General features: G+C 51.0%; 1 protein-coding gene across 1 annotated transcript in view; it reads right to left on the reverse strand.

Annotated features, from left to right (window-relative positions):
• Positions 1 to 21,178, reverse strand: part of FAM124A (family with sequence similarity 124 member A) — a 42,873-nt gene extending 21,695 nt beyond the window's left edge. Inside the window, exons 1-2 of the mRNA XM_028526919.2 lie at positions 20,970 to 21,178; positions 6,034 to 6,065 (exon numbers count right to left, since the gene is read on the reverse strand). Coding sequence (XP_028382720.1) covers positions 6,034 to 6,065; positions 20,970 to 21,043 — 106 coding nt within the window. The 5' untranslated portion in view covers positions 21,044 to 21,178. The remainder of the gene's footprint in view (positions 1 to 6,033; positions 6,066 to 20,969) is intronic.
• Positions 21,179 to 21,648: the final 470 nt, after the last annotated feature.

Below are 21,648 nucleotides of genomic sequence, written 5' to 3' on the forward strand. Positions count from 1 at the left end.
GGTTTCGGTGAGGTGGGTGGGTGGTGGGAGCACACTTGCTGCAGAGGCAGTGTCTGGGAGAGGAGGCGGTCCGAGCCGGCAGGCCCCACCCTGTGGGGGTCCCGCCCCACACTCAGGTGTGCGTTGGCCTCATACCTGCAGGGACACTGTTCTCTAACACTTGTGTGGCGTGCACTGGGGGCAGGCTGGCATTCCCTTGGTGTTCACATGTATGAACTCATTCGATCCCGCAGAGCCTCCCTGGAAGGGGGACTGCTATTATTGTCTCCGTTTTAGAGAGCAGGAACTCGAGGCATAAAGCGGTGAAGCAACCTGCTGCCCGTCACCCAGCGCCCGACTTTGTGCGTGCAGTCACACCACTGTGCGTGCAGTCACACCCCTGTGTGCGCTCACGCTCTCGGCTGTGTTGGTGTCACAGCAGAATGAGCAGCTGTCGCTCTCCAGCCGTCTCTGACCACACTGCTGCTGTCCCACCTCTCTCCATGGCTCTCCTGCCTCCTTCTAACTGGCCGGCTTCTCAGCTGCCAGCCAATAGCTTCACGTCTTGGATGCTCATATACATATCCTTCTGGTCCTGGGTCTCTGATGAATAGTAACTCGGAAATCACGTCCCCAGGTCTTTACTCCTGAGCACCGCCTGCAGGACAGAGCAACAGGCCAGCACGCAGGTGGGCGTAGCGGTGAAACGAAGGTGTCAGTGCACCACAGGGAAAGCCTGCAGGCAGTGGGGGTGGCCTGCGTGCAAGGAGCTTCTTGAGTCTCCGAGACAGCGCTCCAAGGGGGCTCAGCGTCGGGCCACTGCTGTCAGCCGCACAGAGGTTTCCCAGAGAGCAGCAACAAAGGCCACACTGAGCCTGCACGGCTGGGTGAGTGTTCACAGCTTTGCTAAAGGGCAAGATGCCCAGCCTCGGAGCAGGGGGTGGGGCTGACAGGCCCAAGCACCCGCTCAGCACCAGCTCGCCTGGGCAGCTCTGGGCGCAGCCAGCTGGCCCGGCTCCAGTAGCGCTCCCTCCCTGGGCACTGCAAGAATCAGGGAGATGTCAGTGGCCCAACGCCCACCCCAAAAACGGGGGGTGGGGAGGGTGAGTGGCAGCGTTAGTTGCCCTAGCCACGGCCAGCATGTGCCCACTGCACACGAGCCTGCAATAAACAGGCTCGAAGGGCCGCACCGTCATTGGGCTGCTAGGGCTGCACACCTTCCAGAGGAAAAAATCTGCCTCCGTGGTGGAGCTGGACAGAAGACTCAGTATTTGAGGAGGAGAGAAAACGTGAATAATTAATTGCCGGGAAAAGCCACTCTGCCTCCCTGGAGGAGCAGAGCCGCTGGGGCGGGGGGCGGGGACAAGGTTCTGCCTTTATCGTATCTGTTACACGTCTTCCCGAAGGCCCTGCGCGCAGCACCTGTTCTGGGTGGGTGAGACCCAGCGCGAACACCATCCCGGACAGACAGAGCTCCCTGGGCTGGGGCAGGACGGGAGCTGTCCCCACGCCGCTGAAAGCGCTTTCCCATCAGTTTGTGCTTCCCGAGGGGCCAAGCAGGAGTCTTCCCCGTGGGATTCTAGAGAACTAGATTTTTCCTTTGTAATGCAAAGCAAAATCAGCTTTAAGGGCTGCACACGGTCAGGCCCTTTCTGAGGCAGAAATGGCACTATCCACCTACTTGTTATATTTTTTCCTGATGTTTCATCTCTCCTATGTATCCCTTTTTTTGGGTCTCCAGTTTGACAGAAAATAATTTAGACAGTAACCACCATGCATTAAGCTCGTATTATCTTCCAGACACTGTCCGAAGAGATTTACATAAAGCATCTCATCGAATATTTAAAACAACAGTATGGTAAAGCTGCTTTCCCCATTCTGCAGGTGAACTGTGAACTGACCGGTCAAAGGTCGTTCGGGGTCTCCCTTCTTGCCAGGGACCTTCCTTGCCTCTCAAGTCCGCCCTCCTTAGAGTCATCCTGCTGGTTTCCTGGCTGAAACCCCAGGCTGCTGGGTTGGGCTGTGGCCATGTGACGTAGCTCCCTCGGGCCGTGTGGGTGGGAGCCTCTGCTGGGGGTGGGCCGACCGGCACTCCTGGGCAGTTCCCGGTCATCCCTGACCCGCGCGGACATCCTAAGCTTGAGACCGGTGGAACAGACAAAGGTCCTTCTGCCCCTTGCCGCCCTGATGCTGGGCCATCTCAGTGCCACCTGCACCGCACCCCTCACGGTCAGTCTCTGCACCCCGGGGCTTCACGCCAGCCTGCCTACAACACCACCCTCCACTGTCCGGCCTTGCCCGCCAAGAACCAGCAAACTGGTGTGCCCCCCCAAAAGCGCCCCCTTCCAGTGGCCAGTGTATCTAATTGAGGGTCCAAATCTCTCATTCCAAAGGAGAGGCCTCACCAAGGCTCAGGATTGAACAAGCTTCGATATCCCGTTCTAGAATTCATTCAGGTGCAATGGTTGATCTGATCAAGGAATGTGTATTGTGCACCTACTATGTGCTGGGCCCCGGAGGACACAGCGATGAATGACAGAATCTCTGGCTTCCTGAAACTTACAGTGGAGCGGGGGAGGGTGACAACAAGCAAACAGACAGACATGTGAAACGAAGTCAGGCAGCTGAACTGCACTGAGCAAACCCATGTGCAGCGCCGGTGTGATAAGACGTTTCCGAGGCAACAGCCGTAATCATTTACCACCAACTGAATCAATCCCCAAGTAGCAGTGAGAGCCATTAAGCACCGCAGGGGGAGAGGGTGGCGGCTGGAGATCGAGGTTTGAGCAGGGAGAGCTGGGGGGGCCCAAATGAGGAGGAGGGCCACTAGAGAGGGGTCTCAGACAGAGAGAACTGCTCCGTGCTCTGGCTGCCTCCCACCGGCACCGTTCTGGAGACACGGATCCTCAAGAAATGTGACGCCGTCCTAAAAATACCGCGTCAAAGCTCCCAACATCTTCTGAGAGCAGTTCTTCACGTCGGGTTACCATCTCTATTTGAGAGTAAATGGTCAGTCACAGGGGACACACAATCCCACGATCGGAGAGGCTGAAGACGCCCAGCCACGGGACGCCTGGCTACACGTGTGCCTCCCCGACCCTGTACCGTGTCCACGTTTTCCTAGGGGAGGGGGACTAAAAAGCAGCAACTGCCCCTCACCACCATGTCTCTCCTGCCTCCCGCTTACGGGCAGCTCACAGCACAGAAGCTCAAGGTTACGTACGGGTGAACAGCCCTCGCTTGGAGATCAACGCCTCGGGCCACCGGTCGGGGTGCCCATCCCCCCGGGCTCTACCTGGGGACAGAGAAACAAGGCACAGGCTCCTCAGTTCTGGACTCTTCCCCTCCTCTCCTGCGTCTCTCCTCCCTTCCTTCCTCCTCTCTGTTCGGAGGATTGTCTAAGACGTGCCCGGCTTAGCATCCCAAAGCTTCTGCAAAAGTCCGGGAGACCACCCAGCCTCATTCTAGAGAGAAAAAGGGACGCCCAGGGAAGCTGCCTGGTGTGTGTGAGATTGTCAGCTCATTCAGGGCGGGGCCGGCACTGGGACCCAGGACACCGAACCCTGCACCGCTGAGCCAGTACTTTGTCTCAGCAATGACCTCGCTTCTCGTCCCATCAGGGGCAGGTGGCACTCGGAAGCAGCCCCTGCACTCTGAGGGGAGAGACGGGAGAGACGATGGCACAGAGAGACCAGGTTCTCAGGGGAGGGTTCCCTGACCGTTCCGGTGGTAAGGGCGAGAATCAACCGTAGGCTCCCAGACTCTAGCCCTCGATCTCCCCGAGGACGCCTTTATGTCCCTGTGAAGCCAGGGACAAACGGGCAGGAGGACGTGGCCTGAGTGCTCCAGAAGAGCCTCTCGCACACACAGAAAAGTCCGGCTCTCCCCGTGAAGGGTTACAGCCAATGCTCGCGTCCCAGTCCGGGGCCGGGAGCCAATCAGAAACGAGCCGCGAGGGGAGGCGGCCTGACTGCGGACCGTGGGATGACAAGGCGATGCAGGGGACAGGTCTGCACCACCCTCCAGCTGGGCACCCTCTGGCCCCTCCTGGTCACCTGGAGGGCACAGGCACCGAGTCGGCTGTGAGGGCAGAGCGGCCCTGGCCCTGAATCCTTCAGGATGGACACTGCACACATTGGCTTTCCCCCACTCAGTCCTCGGAGCGAGATTACATCATTTGTGGAGAAATGCTGTGTTTCAGATCTATTTGAAGGATACTCTTTATTACTGTGGTGCTGTTGAACTAATGTTTTAAAGGATAGATTTAAGACTCTAGACTTAAAACAATTTTTTTTTCTTACCAGAAAGGGTCCACTCTATTATCTTTCACTGACTGCTTATGTATGGGTGTGGCCAGGATTTCCGATCCTGGCTGGGAGGAAACACAGGCCAGGCAACAACCTACTGGACTACGGACAACGACAGCCAGGGACCCACCTGTGTCCACTCATCCCTTCTTCCTGCCCAGAACAAGCATGTGATGGCTGTGCTAGAGGCAGCCCTTTTGTGACCCAGAGGCAACCCTGGGGATGGAAGCCAAAAGTCAAGGACGGTGCAGCAGAACGACTGAAGGAGTTTTTATACCACACCTGCACTGCCTCCCCTGGACTTCTTTTTAAATGTTAGAGAAAAACGAACCCTACTTGTTCAAGTCTTTATTTTTTCTCTATTATTTGTAGCCACATACATTTCCTAAGTGAAATATGAAACATATTCTCACTTGCCAAGAGGGCCCGGCACGGAAGAGTGAGGCAGAAATCACCAACTATTTAAAGAGAAAAGAAAGAGCAATAAAAGGCTACCGATCCCAGTTGCATGAAAAGAAATTCTAATCCAGAGACTGCAATTAAAATAATGGAGAGGAAAACACCTCAAACCAAATTACCTGTTTTCCTGACGCGGGAGGTGTTTTGTCGTGACTCAGAGGACTGATATGAGAGCTACCAATTGAGTGAAGGCTTCTGGTAAGTGTTTTATACAAATTGCTCTCTAAAAAAATATAGCCTGTGGGCAACACTGAGTGGAACAAAAATGGTGGCCGAGAGACAGTTCAAGAGAGCATTCACTGATTTGAGGAACTCGAAAGCTTCAGGGAGTGAGTGCAAACCACTGGGGCCTTATTCTCATTACTACTAATGGTTCTTAATAACTGAGTGGCAATACTGAGTCTGCAGTTGGCTGAAATAACCAGAAATTGCTCCTTGTAGTTATGCTCATAACTAAATATGACTTGACACTAAACTACCATTTCAGATATAAAGCTTTTGTGCGCAGGCTCTTATTGCAAAGAAAAGCTAAGCCAGAGAACATCAGCAAACAGAATAACCCAATTAAGTGTCTTTCCAACTGGGAACAATTTAGAATGAAGAGTTTAACAGGATAGTGGGATAGTAAATACTGAATTGTTTTATCCCGATTCAAAAAATCAGGGCTTTACCATAACACCTTTTTTGTGTGTTATTTTAAAGTAAGTGTTTAATCAGGTGAATGACGTTGGTCATTTATATACAGTGATCTTAATTGCTGTAAATTGTCCCTAGCAAGAAGGGCAAATTTCCCATGAATAGACCCACACCTGTAATCTAATATTCAATACAGGGGCACCTTTTTCTCTGCTCAGAGTGTGTTTACAGACACACTCCCAATCATTTTTAACCACATATAATCATTACCTATGACACCTGAGGAAAGCCTTCAGGCAGCAGGCACTTGGTAAATGTTTGTTGAAGGCATGGGTTACCCCCGATTCTTTAGAGAAGGCGTTTTAGAGCATTTGCACTAAGAAAGCCTGGGCAGGTTCCTCCAGGCTGGATTTGCACAGGGAAAGCAGGAGCATGGCTAGTCGTCCTGCCATCGAGGTGCAGTCAAGGCCTCTGGGGAGAGCCTCCCAGAACTGGACTGTCTAACAGTCTGTGGCGAGGACACCTCCGGCGAGTCTTACTATTAAAGCGCAGGTCAGTCACATCGATGGCCTTCTCTTCGTGCACAGATGGGGCTGGCCCCTGGGGCACTGTGAAGACAGTGGGGAAGGACATTTAAACAGGACATACTTACTGCTCGTGGAGGACATGTGGCTGTAGTCGGACCTGAAACACAAAACCTTTGCGTTAGTAGGATCAAACACTTTTTTCCTTGCTCCAAATAGTTTCTCCAAGCTAGGATTTTAAAGTCAGTGGTGAGTAGCATTTAACTGGCAAAGAAATGCCACGGATTAAAAACTACCGTGTTAAGCATGGCTTGTGTAAACTACAGTTATGTCTGAATTTGAACACAGGACTCCCAAGGCCCCTTCAAAATCAGGAGGCCTTGGGGTTCCGATCAAGATGGCGGAGTAGGTGGACGTGCACCCCCCTCCTCCCACAACCACATCGAAATCACAACCAAATTATAGAACAATCAGTTTAGAGAACCACCTGAAAAAGAGCTGAGCAGTACACCTAAAGCTAAGGATATAAAGAAGAAGTCACATAAAGATGGGAAGGAGGGATAAAGACGCAAAAGGGGCTGGCTGTGTGACATGTGGTGGCTGAGAATCCGAGGGGAAACCTCAGCTTAGAGATCCCCCCCTTAGGAGTGAGGTGTCTCAGCTGCACACCAGGTCCCCAGCCTGGAACTCCCCTGCCAGGAGAGTAGCTCCCATAACATCTGGCTGTGAAAATCAGCAGGGATTCCATCCCTCTGGATGAGAAGGAAGGCTGGTGGAAACCCAGGCATCCTCTTAAAGGGCCAACACACAATTTCACTCATTTGCGGGGCACTCACCTTGGGCTCCGTGAAGGGACGGCAGCCTGGGGAGTCCCAGAGACGTACAGGGAGAAACCGAGTTCTGTGGTATAGGGTGAGGCCTGGAGGGATGAGCGAGACCATCCCTGGGTTGAGCCCTCCCTGCACACAGCCCGATCTGAATCTACATCAGCCAGGTGACCTCCGCTAGCTCCACCCTGATGACTCCCTGAGACGTGGCCCTGTCCAACCTGCACATGGCCCCAGGCTCTCTCAGTTCCAGCCAGCCTGGGCTCGCACGCAATCTTTCTTGGAAAACTTTCAAGGAATTCCATCAAGCTCCAAGTGCACCAGAAACATTCAGGGAAGAACTAAGCTGTGTGGCTTCAGGGCAAGGGCTGGCGGGGTGACATCCACTGTCCCTGTGCGAAGTCCATACCCCACATGACCACGTCTGAACCTACCTCAGCTTGGTAAACGCCACTGGCTCCGCACTGACGGCTCCTTGAGATCCCACACCAAGCACTAGGGTCTACGGGCCGCGAGTGGGAGGCATCAGACCTTGGTGTACCCCGTGAGTCTTTGGCTGAGGAGCTTGGTCCAGTACTTCAACCAAATCTGAACCTGTATTAGCCTGGTAAATACCTCTCTCTCTCCACCCTGCTGACTCCCTGAGACCCTGCCTCACCCAACTTGTATGCTGCCTGGGGCTTTTTCAGCAGCTGGGCCTTACGGGCATCTGGAAAGTAGAGGCAGGTCTTGGGGTGCGTTGAGTCTTTTGATCACCTGCCCCTGGCCCAGAACTGGTGGCAGCCAGCCTCAGATCTGGTGGCCCCTACCACATGAGCCCAGGCCCAGCACAGGCAGAGACCAATTGTGGATCACGTCATAGCTCATCACAGGTGGCCTTGCCGCATCACAGGCAGCATCTGACATTGACCTGCACCAGAGTCCCTCCCCGAAGACCCCAGAAACAACGCACAGGTGGCCGGCCAGCTGCAGAAAACAACAGAGTACCACCCGATTAGCTTCCCAAGCAACACGCCCAAAAGGAGGTCTCAGCAGGCACCAGACCCCATTGCGGCAAATCCCATTCCATGGAGTCAGCCTCTACACAACAGCTCGTATGCTGTGGTCATGGCCAGTCCTCACAGCCAGCCAGCAGCCTGAGGGCCAGACCCACCCACTAATGCATCATAAGTGATCAAGTCTCAACTACAAGAGGAAGGAACCCACAACCCACATAAGCAATACTCCAAGAGCACCTGGCTCAGGTGACGGGGAAGACTGCATCACTGGTCCCCACAGAACACCTACTACATAAGGTCACCCTGCCATGATGGGGAGATATAGCAGAGCTCCCTAACATAGAAATAATCACAGAGAAGCAGCCTAAATGAGGAAACAAAGAAACATGTCCCCAGTGAAAGAATTGGACAAAACGTCAGGAAAAGAGCTAAACAAAATGGAGGCAAGCAACTACTAGACACAGAGTTCAAACCACTGATTATAAGGGTGCTTAGAAAACCTAGCGGAAGAACTCATGAACTCAGAACTTCAACAAAGACGTAGTAAGCCTGAAATAGTATCAAGCATCTTCTCTGACCACAATGTTATGAAACTAGAAATCAATTCTAAGAAAAAAGCTGAAAACACACAAACACATGGAGACTAAATGACATGTTATTGAACAAAAAATGGGTTAACAATGAAATCAAGGAAGAAAACAAAAGCTATCTTGAAACAAATGAAAATGGAAATGAAATAACCCCAAATTTATGAGAAGCAGCTAAAGCAGTCCCAAGAGGGAAATTCATAGCATTACAGGCCTACCTCAAGAACCAAAAAAAAGTCTCTCAAATAAATAATTTAACCTTACACCTAAAGGAACTAGAAAAAAGTAACAACAAACAAAGCTCAAAGGGAGTCAAAGGAAGAAAATATTAAATTCAGGGAAGAAATGAACAAAATACAGTCTAAAAAAATAACAGCAGAAAAGATCAATAAATCCAAGAACTGGTTTTTTTTTTTAAAAAGATAAACAAGCTTGATAAAGCTTTAACCAGACTCATCAAGATAAAAAGAGAGAAGATCCAAATAAATGCATTCAAAAATTTAAGAGAAGAAATAACATCTGACACCAGAGAAATACAAAGGATTGAAAGAAAAAACTATAAACAATTATATACCAACACATTGGACAATCTGGAAGAAATGGATAAATTCCTAGAAACATACATTTTTCCAAGACTGAATCAAGAAAAATCAGAAAATCTGAACAGATCCATTACCACCAATAATATCAAATGATGATTCAAAAAAAAAAAAACTCCCAATAAACAAAGGTCCTAGACCAGATGACTTCACAGATTGATTTTACCAAACATTCAAAGAAGAAGTAATACCTCTTATTTCCAAACTACTCAAAAAAAATTTGACAGGAGGGAAGCTCCCAAGATCATTATGGGAGGCCAGCATTACTCTGACTCCAAAACAAAATGGAGCTGTTACCTAGGAAGAAAATTACAGGCCAATATCCCTGATAAACATAGATGCAAAAATCCACAATGAGATATTAGCAAACTAAATTCAGCAATACATTAAATAGATCATATATCAAGTGGGATTTATTCCTGAGATGCAAGGTTGGTTCGATATCAGCAAATCAATTACCATGAATAACCACATAAACAAAATGGATAAAAATCACATGATTATATCAGTAGATGCAGACAAAGCATTTGACAAAATCCAGCACCTATTTATGATAAACACTGAGAGTGGAAATAGAGGGAACATACCTCAATATAATAAAGGCCATATATGCAAATCCGCAGCGTACATCATTCTCAACAGGGAAAAGCTAAAATCGTTTTCTTTAAGATCAGGAAGGAGATAAGAATGCCCACTTTCACCACTTTTATTCAACACAGTATTCAAAGTCCTAGCCACAGCAATCAGACTAAAACAAGAAATAAAAGTCATCCAGATTGGCAAGGAAGAAGCAAACTTATTATTTACAGATGACATGATACTGTATATAGAGAACCCTAAAAATTCTACCAAAAATAATAGAATAAATGAATTCAGTAAAATAGCAGGATACAAAATAAATACCCAGAAATCAGTTGCATATTTATATGCCAATAATGAAGTCTCAGGAAGGGAACTCAGAAAACAATCCCATTTACAATTGCATCCCCCCCACAAAATTCCTAGAAATAAATTTAACCAAGGAGGTAAAAGACCTGTAGTCAGAAAATTATGTCACTGAAAAAAAAGAAATTGAAGAAGCTACAAATAAGTGGAAGCATAGACCATGTCCATGGGTAGGAAGAATTATCATGGTTAATATACCCATACTACCCAAAGCGATCTATAGATTCAATGCAGTCCCTCTCAAAATACCAATGGCATTTTGCACAGAACTAGAACACGTAATTCTAAAATTTACATGGAAACACAAAAGACCCCCATTATCCACAGCAATCAAAGCAGCATGACACTGGCATAAAAACAAACCCATACATCAATGGATCAGAATGGTGTGTCCAGTAATAAACCCATGCCTGTATGGCAATTAATATATAACAAGGGAAGCAATAACATACAATGGGGCAAAGACAATCTATTCAATAAATGGTGTTGGGAATACTGGATAAATATATGCAAAAAATGAAATTAGACCACCTTCTACCACACACAAGAATAAACTCAAACTTGATTGAAGATTTAAATGTAAGACTCAAAACCATGAAACCCGTAGAAGAAAGCTCGCTGACATTTCTCTGACTGATGTTTTTTTCTGATATAGCCTCAGGTAAGGGAAACAAAATAAACCAATGAGACTAAGTCAAACTAAAAAGTTTTTGCATAGCCAAGCAAACCATCAACACAACAAAAAAGCAGCTTATTGAAAAGAGGTGTTCACCTATGATACATCCAATCAGGGTGTTGATGCTGATATCCAAAACGTATAAAGAACTCATACAACTCAGCACTGAAAAAAAACACAATTAAAAAGTGGGCAAAGGACCTGAACAGACACGTCTCCACAGAGGACACACAGATGGCCCATAGACATACGAAAACAAGCTCAACTAAGCATCAGAGCAATGCAAATTAAAACCACAAGGAGACGTCACCTCACACCTGTCAGAACGGCCGTCATCCCTAAATCAACACACAAGTGCTGGCGAGGACGTGGAGAAAGGGGACCCTCATGCACTGCTGGCGGGAGTGCAGCCTGGGGCGGCCCCTGTGGAATACGGTATGGCGTTTTCTCAAAACAATTAAAACTAGAACTGCCTTTGACCCGGCAATTCCACTTCTGGATACATGCTCCCAGAAATCAAAAACACTCATGTGAAAAGATGTCTGCGTCCCTGTGCTCACTGGAGTGCTATCAGCAACAGCCAGTATATGAAAGCAACCCAAATGCTCACCAACACATGAGTGGAATAAAGAAGATGTAGTGGCTACCCACAATAGAATAGTACTTGGCTATAAAAAAGTAAGAAATCAGCCCTGGCTGGTGTAGCTCAGTGGATTGAGCGTGGGCTGGGAACCAAAGTGTCCCAGGTTCAATTCCCAGCCAGGGTACATTCCTGGGTTGCAGGCCATAACCCCCAGCAACCGTACATTGATGTTTCTCTCTCTCTCTCTCTCTCTCTCTCTCTATCTCTATCTCCATCTCCCTCCCTTCCCTCTCTAAAAAATAAATAAATAAATAAATAAAATCTTAAAAAAAAAAAAAAAGTAAAAAATCGTACCGTTTGCAGCGACACGGACAGACCTAGAGGGTATTATGTTAAGTGAAGTAAGTCAGACTGAGAAAGACAAATACCACATGATTCCACTCATATGTGGAATCTGAAGAACAAAATCAGTGAACAAACGAAACAGAAGCAGACTCGGAGACACGGAGGACAAACTGAGCGTTGCCAATCAGAGGCGGGGGAGGGGGCTGGGTGAAAAAGGGGAAGGGATTTGGAAGAACCAACCGGCAGTTACAAGAGGGTCACAGGGCTGTAAAGCACCATATAGAGACTGGAGTCAATAATGTTGTGGTGATACTCATGTATGGTGCCAGGTGGTACTGGACTTATCAGGGGATCACTTGTAAATTATATAAATGTCTAACCGCTATGCTGTACACCTGAAATGAATATAACGTTGAATGTCAACTGTAATCAGAGGAAAAAGGAAAGAAAGAAGTCAGGGGCCCATTATACGGACTCTGCGACTCTCCCGGACTGGAAATCCAACAGGTCCTGGGCCATCCAAATTTGCTGGCAAAGTTTTCAATGGACACTCATGTTCCTGGGGAGAAGTTTCAAAGTCTTCAACAGATTCTCAAAAAAGTCACGAGTTCCAGAAGTTGAAACCACTGCACATGATCACCCTTCCAATGTGATCGCAGCGTCACGAACCAATGTTTCTGTGCGTAGGAGTGGCGGGCCCGTGGGGGCGTGAGCCCGGACCCTGGTAGCAAGGGCCTCCACGGTCAAGGTCTGGGCGGGCACCAGGAAACGCAAAGGCACGTGACGCCCGACTGAGTTCAGTTCCACCTAAGAACAAGTGCTGCTGGACAGCAGAGTAACAGGATGCAGGCCGTGATTGGGAGAGGGAAAAGGCAGGGGTAGGGCCAGGGTGCAATTAGCCATCGGGTTCTGTGCTAAGAAATCAGCGGCTGGCACTCAGCCTCTGTGCGGATGGGCACCGGGCCAAGGGTCTGCTAAGCTGCCGCTCTACTTGTGTGGCTGCTCAGCCTCCCTCCCTGGCAACATTTTTGGTGTGGAAGCTATTCATTTTCTCCCCCCACAGGGTCTCCAAGTTGTTCCCAGTTGGAAATTAATCTCTCAGGCACATAGGGATTTATTTAATCTGCAAAGGTGGTAGTTAGGCGACATAGTTATGCAAATCAGCAGTTAATTATGTTTAATTTTATAGATCGGCACTCTTTTTATTTACTAGTCTCCTAGTGCGTTTCTGGAATCATCCGATTTTCACTCCGCTGAGTTTCTTAGTGTATGGGAAAAGCACATTTCTTTCCAAAAGCATAAAACACAGGCCTCTTACTAGTTAAAAAAAGCCGGCATCTCGCACACAAAATGATGGACTGATTTATCGATAGAGGGAGAAAACCAAAGAAAAATGGCATGTGGTTTTCTCTTGTCCCGTGAAATACTTCAGTAGCCACAGAACCACTGAACTCTAAACTGGAACAAGCATGCGTGGTAACACTTGCATGTTCCTTCCTCTATGACCCACTGCAGCGTCCTAGCTCTAACCCAGTTTTTTTATGTTACCGACTAGGAAACCGCAGTGACGCTGCTTGTAGGGAGAATGCAAGGCGAGGGATGATAAGGGCTCGCACCCTGGGGGCAGGGTGGTGGCGAAGAAGAAACTAGAAGGCAGAGGAACGGGCGGGGCCCGGTGACACGCCAGCTGAGGGACACGAACGAGGTAGGACAGCCGAGCACCTGGCGCTCTCCGAAGCCCACGATCTGTAACTACTCTGGCGCTGGCGCTTGCGCGCTGCGTGCTTCCCGCAATCGGGCAGGACGCAAGGAAGCTTGAGGACAAACGCTTAGAAGCAGAGCCCTCTATGAGTGCACTGACACGCAGCCCACATCCAGTGCAGTGGCGGCAGCGGCAAAACAGTTCCAGTGCCGTACGATCGTCTTAAGACGGCCAGACTTTAAAGACATTTGACGGCCATTCCAGTGGAGTGCTCAACGAGAATCTGCGATAGGGCTGTTGACCTCGCTATGAAAAATTTGCTAGTATTTCCAGCTAGGATTTTCCCAATACCCCCGAGGCAGATGGGTTTCGCACGTGCATACATTGCGGAGATCTGTATGCAGATGGAAATGTGCTTATAGTGAAATTTACATTGGAAGCGCATTCCAACAGCATTTAATGCTACTTTAAAGAGCAGCAGTAGCATTTTAGGGCAGGTGCTCCTGCCAGCAAGCGCTCCTGTTTCTCGTGGCTGAAGGTGCCGCCGGGTCAGGCCTGTCTGTCCCTCTCTCCCTGCTCCAGTTCCCTTCCCATGGCAGCAGCCAAACGCTGCCAAGTACTAAGCTCTCTCCGTCTCTCTCTGGATGGAGTTCAAGCCTGAAACTAGACAGCACAAACCCCTCTTTCCATCACCGATGGCCCCTGGCCTGCTCTGCTGTCTCCTCCATTGCCCCATCCTCCACCCCCCGTCTCCACCATCAAAGCGGAAATCAACATAGTCTCACTTCCATGCTCTGATGGCTTTCCAGCCTCTGCTCCTGTTTATCAATTTGTATACAGCTGCTGCAGAGGGGGAGATACAATTTTAAACTTCTCTCCTCACTAGATCAGGGGTGTCAAACTCATTTTCACCGGGGGCCACATCAGCCTCACGGTGGCCTTCAAAGGGCCGAAATAATTTTAGGACTGTATACATGTAACTACTCCATAACTGTTAAGGAGTTGAAATTACACTGGGTCCTTTGAAGGCCACTGTGAGGCTGATGTGGTCCCCCGGTGAAAATGAGTTTGACACCCCTGTGACTAGACACTATCACAGCAGGTTGCTGCCTGGTCCCTGTCATTAAAATTTTAGAGAAAGTGATTCACTGTAATGTATTCAACCATTTCCCTTTTGCTGGCTATACGATTGTCCCCGTTTGTTCACTTTTGCAAAGTGTGCAGTATGAGATAATTATCAATACAGCTTGATACTTTCTTTTCCTTAGAAAAATTATCATGAGGGGGAGCAGGGACTGGGGCAAGGTATACACCCTTTTGTAGCTCTCAAAATACAGTCCAAATAACCCACAACGTTTATTTACTGGAAGCACGGCCAGTAAAAAACTGTAAACCTTAGAACAACTTTGTGGGTTCAAATAAGTCCAGTCTCAGGTGGGGTACATCCTCCACAGCTTTTTGGGCAGAGGAGGGAACAGCAATGAGGTACCTGTCTTGGGAACCTGGTGATGGTCTCTTATCCTAAGAATTTACCCAGGTGTCTCTGCATAAGACCTTCAACTCTGCCAGAATGAAGCACGAAAGGCGATTCGTGAATTTCAGGATGAATATGTCATGGGCATGCAATATGGATGTGCAGAATAATACTCAGATGATATATTTTCTCCCACCTGACACACACAGTGGCCAGATTTCCAGACAGTACCTTTATTCAGTACCTGCGCCAGTGACGAACAGAAGGTGAAGTGCAGACCCTTGACTGTGTTTTAATTATAATCGTACATATAGGGATCACACAATCTATAAAAAGACCTGCACTGAAGAGAGTTTACCACTGGCAGCAGCCCTGTGTATACAGCAAATACCTTCCTAAGTTCTGTGTTCCAGGAAAATCTTGGCATAAGAATCAGTTTTGGCATTTTCAGTGAAACTGATCTTGGCATGCCTGTGAAACGTCAGCTCAAAGCATCACGGACTTTGTCTGCTCACTCCGTACACAGAACTAGATGCCACGGTAACTCAGAGTTGACCAGCTCTGCCTGGAACACAAGGGTAATGAGGTGTCCCCAACAGACTGGCTTGTCTTCTGTACAAGATTTCTGCTTTTATCTTCTTTAAACCCATCCCGTTTTACAATGCCTTCCCCCTGCTGTCTCCCATCCACCTCCCGTTTATAAACTCTAGACTTGCAAATTGTTTGTTACCTCTTAAATCACGGCGGCTATGTAGCAGCGGGAGGTCATACAAGGATAAAGGGCACAGGGTGACACGTGGGGGAACAGGGAGCCGCGAGCCAAACCTGACAAGCTCAGCGGAGGCCCCGGGGGCAGCCTTACAGACCCAGAGACCGAAAGTGACCACACAGGACGGGCTGGACATAAAAATCCCTAACTGACAGCAAGTCATGGAGGGGAGTCCTGCCCTGGGCCTGCAGCTTCCTGGACAAAGGTTGATCTTTACCTCTGAAATTGCCTGTTGTCCTTGTGCATCTAAGAGAACACACCTTTCAAAGGTCAGAGTGATTCTCTCTTCCAGACCCCTGGAAGGCACAGCCGCCAGCGCGAGGCCACACTGTCATCTCGTCCCCCGAGTTCCCTCTCCATGTGCTGTGACTGTCCCCTGTCCTGCACCCGCCAGTGAAGGGGAGCCCGTGTTTCTCCACGTCGCTTCTTGTCCAATCCCAGAGATGCCCCACTTCGCTTTTCCCCGCCCCTTAATCTGCCGCCACTGGATTCCACGTGCCCTCCTTATGTCCCCTCCTTGGATTCCAATGGGTAAAATAAGCTGCAAAACCGCCATTCTCCTGAGCATTTCTTCAATCTGTTGAGAGCGTGCTTCCTGGCAATTGTCAATCAGGTGGCTCAGATAAACTCTCACAAGGCTTCTCTTAGGCTGGGCGTTCTTTTGTCGACAGACCCTATCTTTTCAGAAGCTTGGGCACGGCTGGCTCTGCAGTGGAAGTCCATTCATGCCAGGTCGAACTTTTGAATGAAAGTAATCCATCAGGTATAGTTGCATTTGAAAGAGTGGCTTACCGGCCAAATATGAAGATAGAACATGGTCTTACTTATTCTCTGTCTTTCATTTGGGTTTGCAACATTGCCTGTCCCTCCCTTAAGAGATTCTGTTTTTTTAAAGATTTTTTTTTACCACCGCCGGTAGTTGACTTGCCAGTTTTTCCAGATCAGAACGGCGGCAGGGGGAGGAGCTGGACCAAAGAGGACTGTCAGTCTAGCGGGGGGGGAAAGAGGGGGTTGGTTGGAAGGTGGACCCGCCCAGAACATGTGGAAATCTGGGAAGTTAATTAGGGATTCTGAGAAAGCACCTGGTCCACCCCACACCCGAAAGTATATAAACCCAGCAGAAGGCAGGGATGCTCTCCAGCCCACCTGGCGAATGCACCGGCCAGTGATGGTGCCAGCCCCCCACACCGGTTCCAGGAAACAGCCTGAAGCCAGACAGCAGCCAGGAACAAGCGAAGCTATGTGGGTGACTGCCCAGCAGCTGCCCGCAGGTCTCAAGGACGGCACTTTAAACAGGAACAGGAACTCTTACTGAAGACAGTTGGGTTTGTGTCTGGGTTTTGCAGAGGAGACGGGCTTTGAGACAAGAGCCTGCCATTCTCCCAGACCGTGCAATATTCAGATAAACACCCCTTTCCTTTCTCACCAGCCTCTGCCTCTGGAGTTCGCCTTTTGGTGGCAGCAGGCAGCCCGGCCCCACTTTGGTTCAGTAGTGGGCTTACTGAACTACTGCTCGGCTTGGTTACGCTGTCTGAGTCAAATATTGTAAGGAAGTCCCTGGCTTCCTCTGTGACCAATGCGCTAACACCTGCCCTGTCCGTCCAATCAGCACTTCTCCGTCATGACCAATCAGGATGCGCAATGTGGACCCATGGGGTCTGCATGATTTGGATCAATCCTAAGTGCATACATTCGGATACCTCATTTACCCAAATAAATAAATAAATAAGGACCTAATTGGGAACAGGCAGGAACTTCCACTGTGAAAGACAGCTCCCCCTCTGTCTCGGAGGAACACAGTTTAAGTTGTTACCTGTGTCTGTTTCTGCCACACCGCGGCTCCTTTTGCTCAAATAAGTGCTGGTTATTCTTCATTACAGTCTAAAACTAATGTTGGTTGACACCAGAAATACTCCCTCTCCCCCGAGGCTTGGTGATTCCAAACACCTTCCATCTCCCTCTGCCTGCCTAGGCCTCAGGGCTCGAGCGCTGCTGCAAGGCAATGAATAGCAAGGTGACCGACCGGGGCCACCACCCGTGCATGGCCACTCGTCTCAACTGTGTGCTCGCTCAATACTGCCCAACAACTATGTTGAATCTCCATTCTCCTGGGGAAGGAGGGCTTGTTGTTACCAAATGGAAACCCATATTCCCTTCTCTCCAGCTCATTGCAGGAGGGGAGAAGTCACTCCTCTTATCCAAAGCCAGTTTTTTTCAGATCAGAATGGCGGTCTGAAGTCTACCTGCCTCCACCTTTCAGACAGCTGACGTCATAGACCATCAGGATATCTTTATCCTTTCCCTCTCACAGAGTCCTTTCTGTGCTTATTTATTGCCCAGTCACTGCCTATGTTTGGGGAATCCTTCCCTTACCCCACTCTCCAAATCCTGCAGACCCCATGGGTCCACATTGCGCATCCTGATTGGTCATGACGGAGAAGTGCTGATTGGATGGACAGGGCAGGTGTTAGTGCATTGGTCACAGAGGAAACCAGGAACTTCTTTACACTATTTGACTCAGACAGTGTAATCAAGCACAGCAGTTCGGTAAGCCCACCTCTACTACTCCACTGCCAAATACCACCTTTCCTCCCCTTCCTCGTCTCCTTTTAAAAAGACCAGACTTCACATTCCTCATCTTATCCTCTCAGCAGCACCGTTGATCTCCGCCTCCTGTCTTCCCCTGGCTTCTGGAATAGCACATGGTTCCTTTTTATTTTTTCTTTATGCCATGCAAACTTTTTCTCAGGCTCCTTTAATGTCTTAACCTCCTTCACCTGACATGTACGTGTTCAAGGCTGGCCTGAAATCATGCCCGCTCCACAGAGCTGCTGCAGGATTAAATGCACTCACAAAACACGGGAAGGCTCAGAACAGCACCTGGAGCACAGCAAATGCTGGGCTGCCTCTAGGTCACCTACTCCCCCACCTGCAATGGCCGTGCTCAGGCTAACTGCTCCCTAACGCAGTGTCAGCGTCGTCGTGCTGTCCTTTGCTCCGCCGCCACCCCTCCTGGGACAGCTCCCAAGACCGAAAACGCAGCGCGTTGAAAAGGAAACTTCTCCCACCCTGCCCAGACTTGGTTTAAAGGGGATCACAGGCTCCTTTGAGAATCTGATGAAGAAAAAAAATCCGTCTCTTCTCATAAAAACTCACAAGGGACATCATTTTGCAAGCCACTGGGAGCAATTCATGGACCCCAGATTCCGTGTCCCTGCCTTAGCGAATGGTATCGCTTGAGCTGAGTGGTCAAGGAAGAGTGGGGTTTTGCCTGGCGGACAGGCATGCAAGGTGGAGAAGGGCATGGCTGGCGAAGAGGTCAGTTCGGCAAAGGCGAGCCGTCCGACACCCCTGCTGGTGTGGCCCAGGGCAGGGCCCACGGGTGGACCTGCCAAGAAACAAGGCCAGCGGAGGAGGGACGCCACAACACCAGGGCTTGTGCACCATGCTGAGATCCTTGCCTTTTATAGACGACAGAGCCACTGAGAGTTTGAGTGGGAGAGACGTGGGTGATCAGATTTGTGCTTTAACAATAATGATAGCCAACACGTACGGAGCGCATTCTCTGGCTTTTTATACACACTCTCCACAGGCCAGCTATAGGAAAGCTGGAGAGGGTGGGAGGGGGCAAGCTCTGGAAGAGCAGGGAACCTGGGAGAGGCTTTTTGGTAGCTAAACTAAACCTCAAGGGATCTGGGGATACGTGGCAGATGCCTGACCAGGAAGCACCCACAGAAACTATTTTATTTAGAGGCAGGCCACTGTACCTGCACCTTTCATTTAAGGCTGCCATGGAGGCTGTAAGAATTCTTGAAACGATTCTGTCGGGTCACAACTGCACGAGTTTGCGGCAGGCAGAGGACAGAAGCTCTGGGACCAGCGTGTTCAGCAAGCCCCTCCCGGGAGTCCTGGAAGCTGGGTGCTGCTTTTTTGGGACCCCGGGGTGATGGCAAGTGCATTGGGGGCGGGGTCACAGATTCCTTTCCACCCATTTCTCCCCGAGAGAGGCCTTGGGAAAACATATTTGTTTTAGGTGAGCTTTGCAAATTAGAAAAAAAACAAAAACAAAAACACCAGACTAGTCAGTGCTTTATGTGACTGGGCTGAAAACGAGCTGGTTAGCTTTGTTGCTTCTTTTATTTGTGGTCCATCGACCTGAAGGCAGGACGGGGGGAAAGCCAAGGACCTTGGATTAAAGTTGATAAACGCCACATATGCAAAGTGTGGGGGGAAAGCCAGGGGTTTCTCAGGCACCCCTCTGGAATGCCACTGGGTTCTGTGGGGAACCACAGACGCTCACACGTCTGGGTACCACCGAAAGGCCACTGTGGGGTAAATGCTTTGGGCTCAGTGTCCAGATTTGGGCGAGCTCGGGCAGTGGCACCACCAGGAAGGGTGGGGTGGGGCCGGGAGGTGGGGCTGGGAGGGGGGCTGAGCCGGGAGCCCTGCTTGGGGTCCGGGTCGGAACCCTGGGTCCATTCCGAGGCTGGGCTCCCTTCCCGCCCTGACCACCAGCCCCTGAGATGGGTGGAAACCTCCCCCCCCTTCCAGGATCAAGGCTATCTGACCTGGCAGCTCCGGCCGCCCCCGGGGTTACTCCGGATAGGAAAAGACGCCCACCCTTTCCTCCCGGGTCAGTACCCGCATCCTGGACACATCCTGGACGCGGCGCTGACTCGGCACCGGGAAATTCTCGAGAGATAGTGGCTGGGTGGACGCCCTCACACTGCCTTTCACCCCCCACAAGACAATCAGGCCGCCGGTTTTGCTGGGAGAGGGCTGGCTAGTCTCCGAAGGCCTGGCGGAACGGAGTCGTTGACGTGAAAAGGGCATTTCTTTAAACGTGTCTTCATTCCCCCTGGACCCACGGCGAACGGTCCCGGGTGGGGCAGGTGCACAGAGAGGTGAGGGCGCTTGGCGGAGAGGAGGGGAAGTCTCGGCAAACTCAGTAAAGCCTTAACATGAAAAATGCCAACTTCGCCGACTTCTGGAAGACTTTAGGTGCCAGGGTCCTACCCTCTTTTCCTCATCCCGGAACCCCGCTTCGGTCTCCAGGGGGCTCCGGGGCCACAGGCAGAAAGTCCTCCAGAGAATCCTCCTCGGGGGAGGTCGGAACAGGTGCACGAACATCTCTGGTCTCTGTAACAATGACCTCAGGGGGACGCTGCGTTTGCCCGGGGCGCCACACCATCTTAGTAATAACGGAGGGCCCGAGGGCACCGGTGGGGCTGTGTGTGTGTTGTGTATGTGGGGGGGGGGGGGGGTCTCTGGACCTTGAGGCTTTCCGCTCCCCCGCCCCGGAGTGGGCCCGTCCGGCCCGGGGCAGCCGTGGACCACGCGACTCTGCTCTCAGAGCCTGCCCGGGAGGGGGCGGGCTCACCGCAGCCCCTCCGGCTTCCTCCGGGGGCCAGGGGGACCGGCCGCCCCGGCCGCCCCATTCAGCCGCTGCGGCTCCGGCTCCGGCTCCGGCTCCGCCGCCGGGTCCAGGACCGTCCGGGCCGGAGAGGAACCACCGCGCAACTCGGAGAGCGCCTCCCACCCACACCCAGTCCGGCTCACCCTCCGGTCTCGGCGCCCGAGTCCACGCAGTCATCCTCCTCCTCCTCGCCGCCGCCGCCCGCCTTGCGGTCCATGGCGCGCTCGGACCGCCGGCGCGGGCGGGACCTGGGACGCGCTCCCTCCGGGCCGCCCAGCCGGGGGCAGCGGGAGCTGGCCGGCGTCCCCGCCAGCGTCTCCCGGTCTCCGCTCCGGCAAACAACTCCCGCGCCGCCCGCGGTCCCTGCGCCGCGCCCTCTCCTGGCCACGCGTGGCCTGGCAGGGACGGACGCTCCCACCCCGCCCCGCCCCTCGCCGCTCGGCGTGCGAGGATGTGTGCGTGCGCAAGAGAGTGTGTGCACAGGGTGTGAGCGTGTGCACGCTGTGGGTGCCTGTGCAAGAGGGTGTGGGTGTGCACAAGAAGGTGTGTGCACGGCGTGGGAGCGTGCGTGCATAGACATGCGAGCAGTGTGAGCTCGCGTGTTGCGCGCCTGTGCAGTGTGTGTGCATCAGCGGGAGAGGTGTGTGAGGTCGCGTGTGCCCGTGTGGGTGGGCGGGAGAAGTATTTGTAGGTGCGCACGTCTGTGGATGTCCTGAGTTCCTGTACCCGTCTGTGCTTTGTAACCGTGTGTGATGTGTGTGAGTGTATGCGTGTGTGTGTATGCGCGCATGGGAACGCCCTTCTCCCCGGGGCCCACAGCCT

Source organism: Phyllostomus discolor, chromosome 11 (assembly GCF_004126475.2).
Source record: "Phyllostomus discolor isolate MPI-MPIP mPhyDis1 chromosome 11, mPhyDis1.pri.v3, whole genome shotgun sequence".
Classification (NCBI taxonomy): domain Eukaryota; kingdom Metazoa; phylum Chordata; class Mammalia; order Chiroptera; family Phyllostomidae; genus Phyllostomus; species Phyllostomus discolor.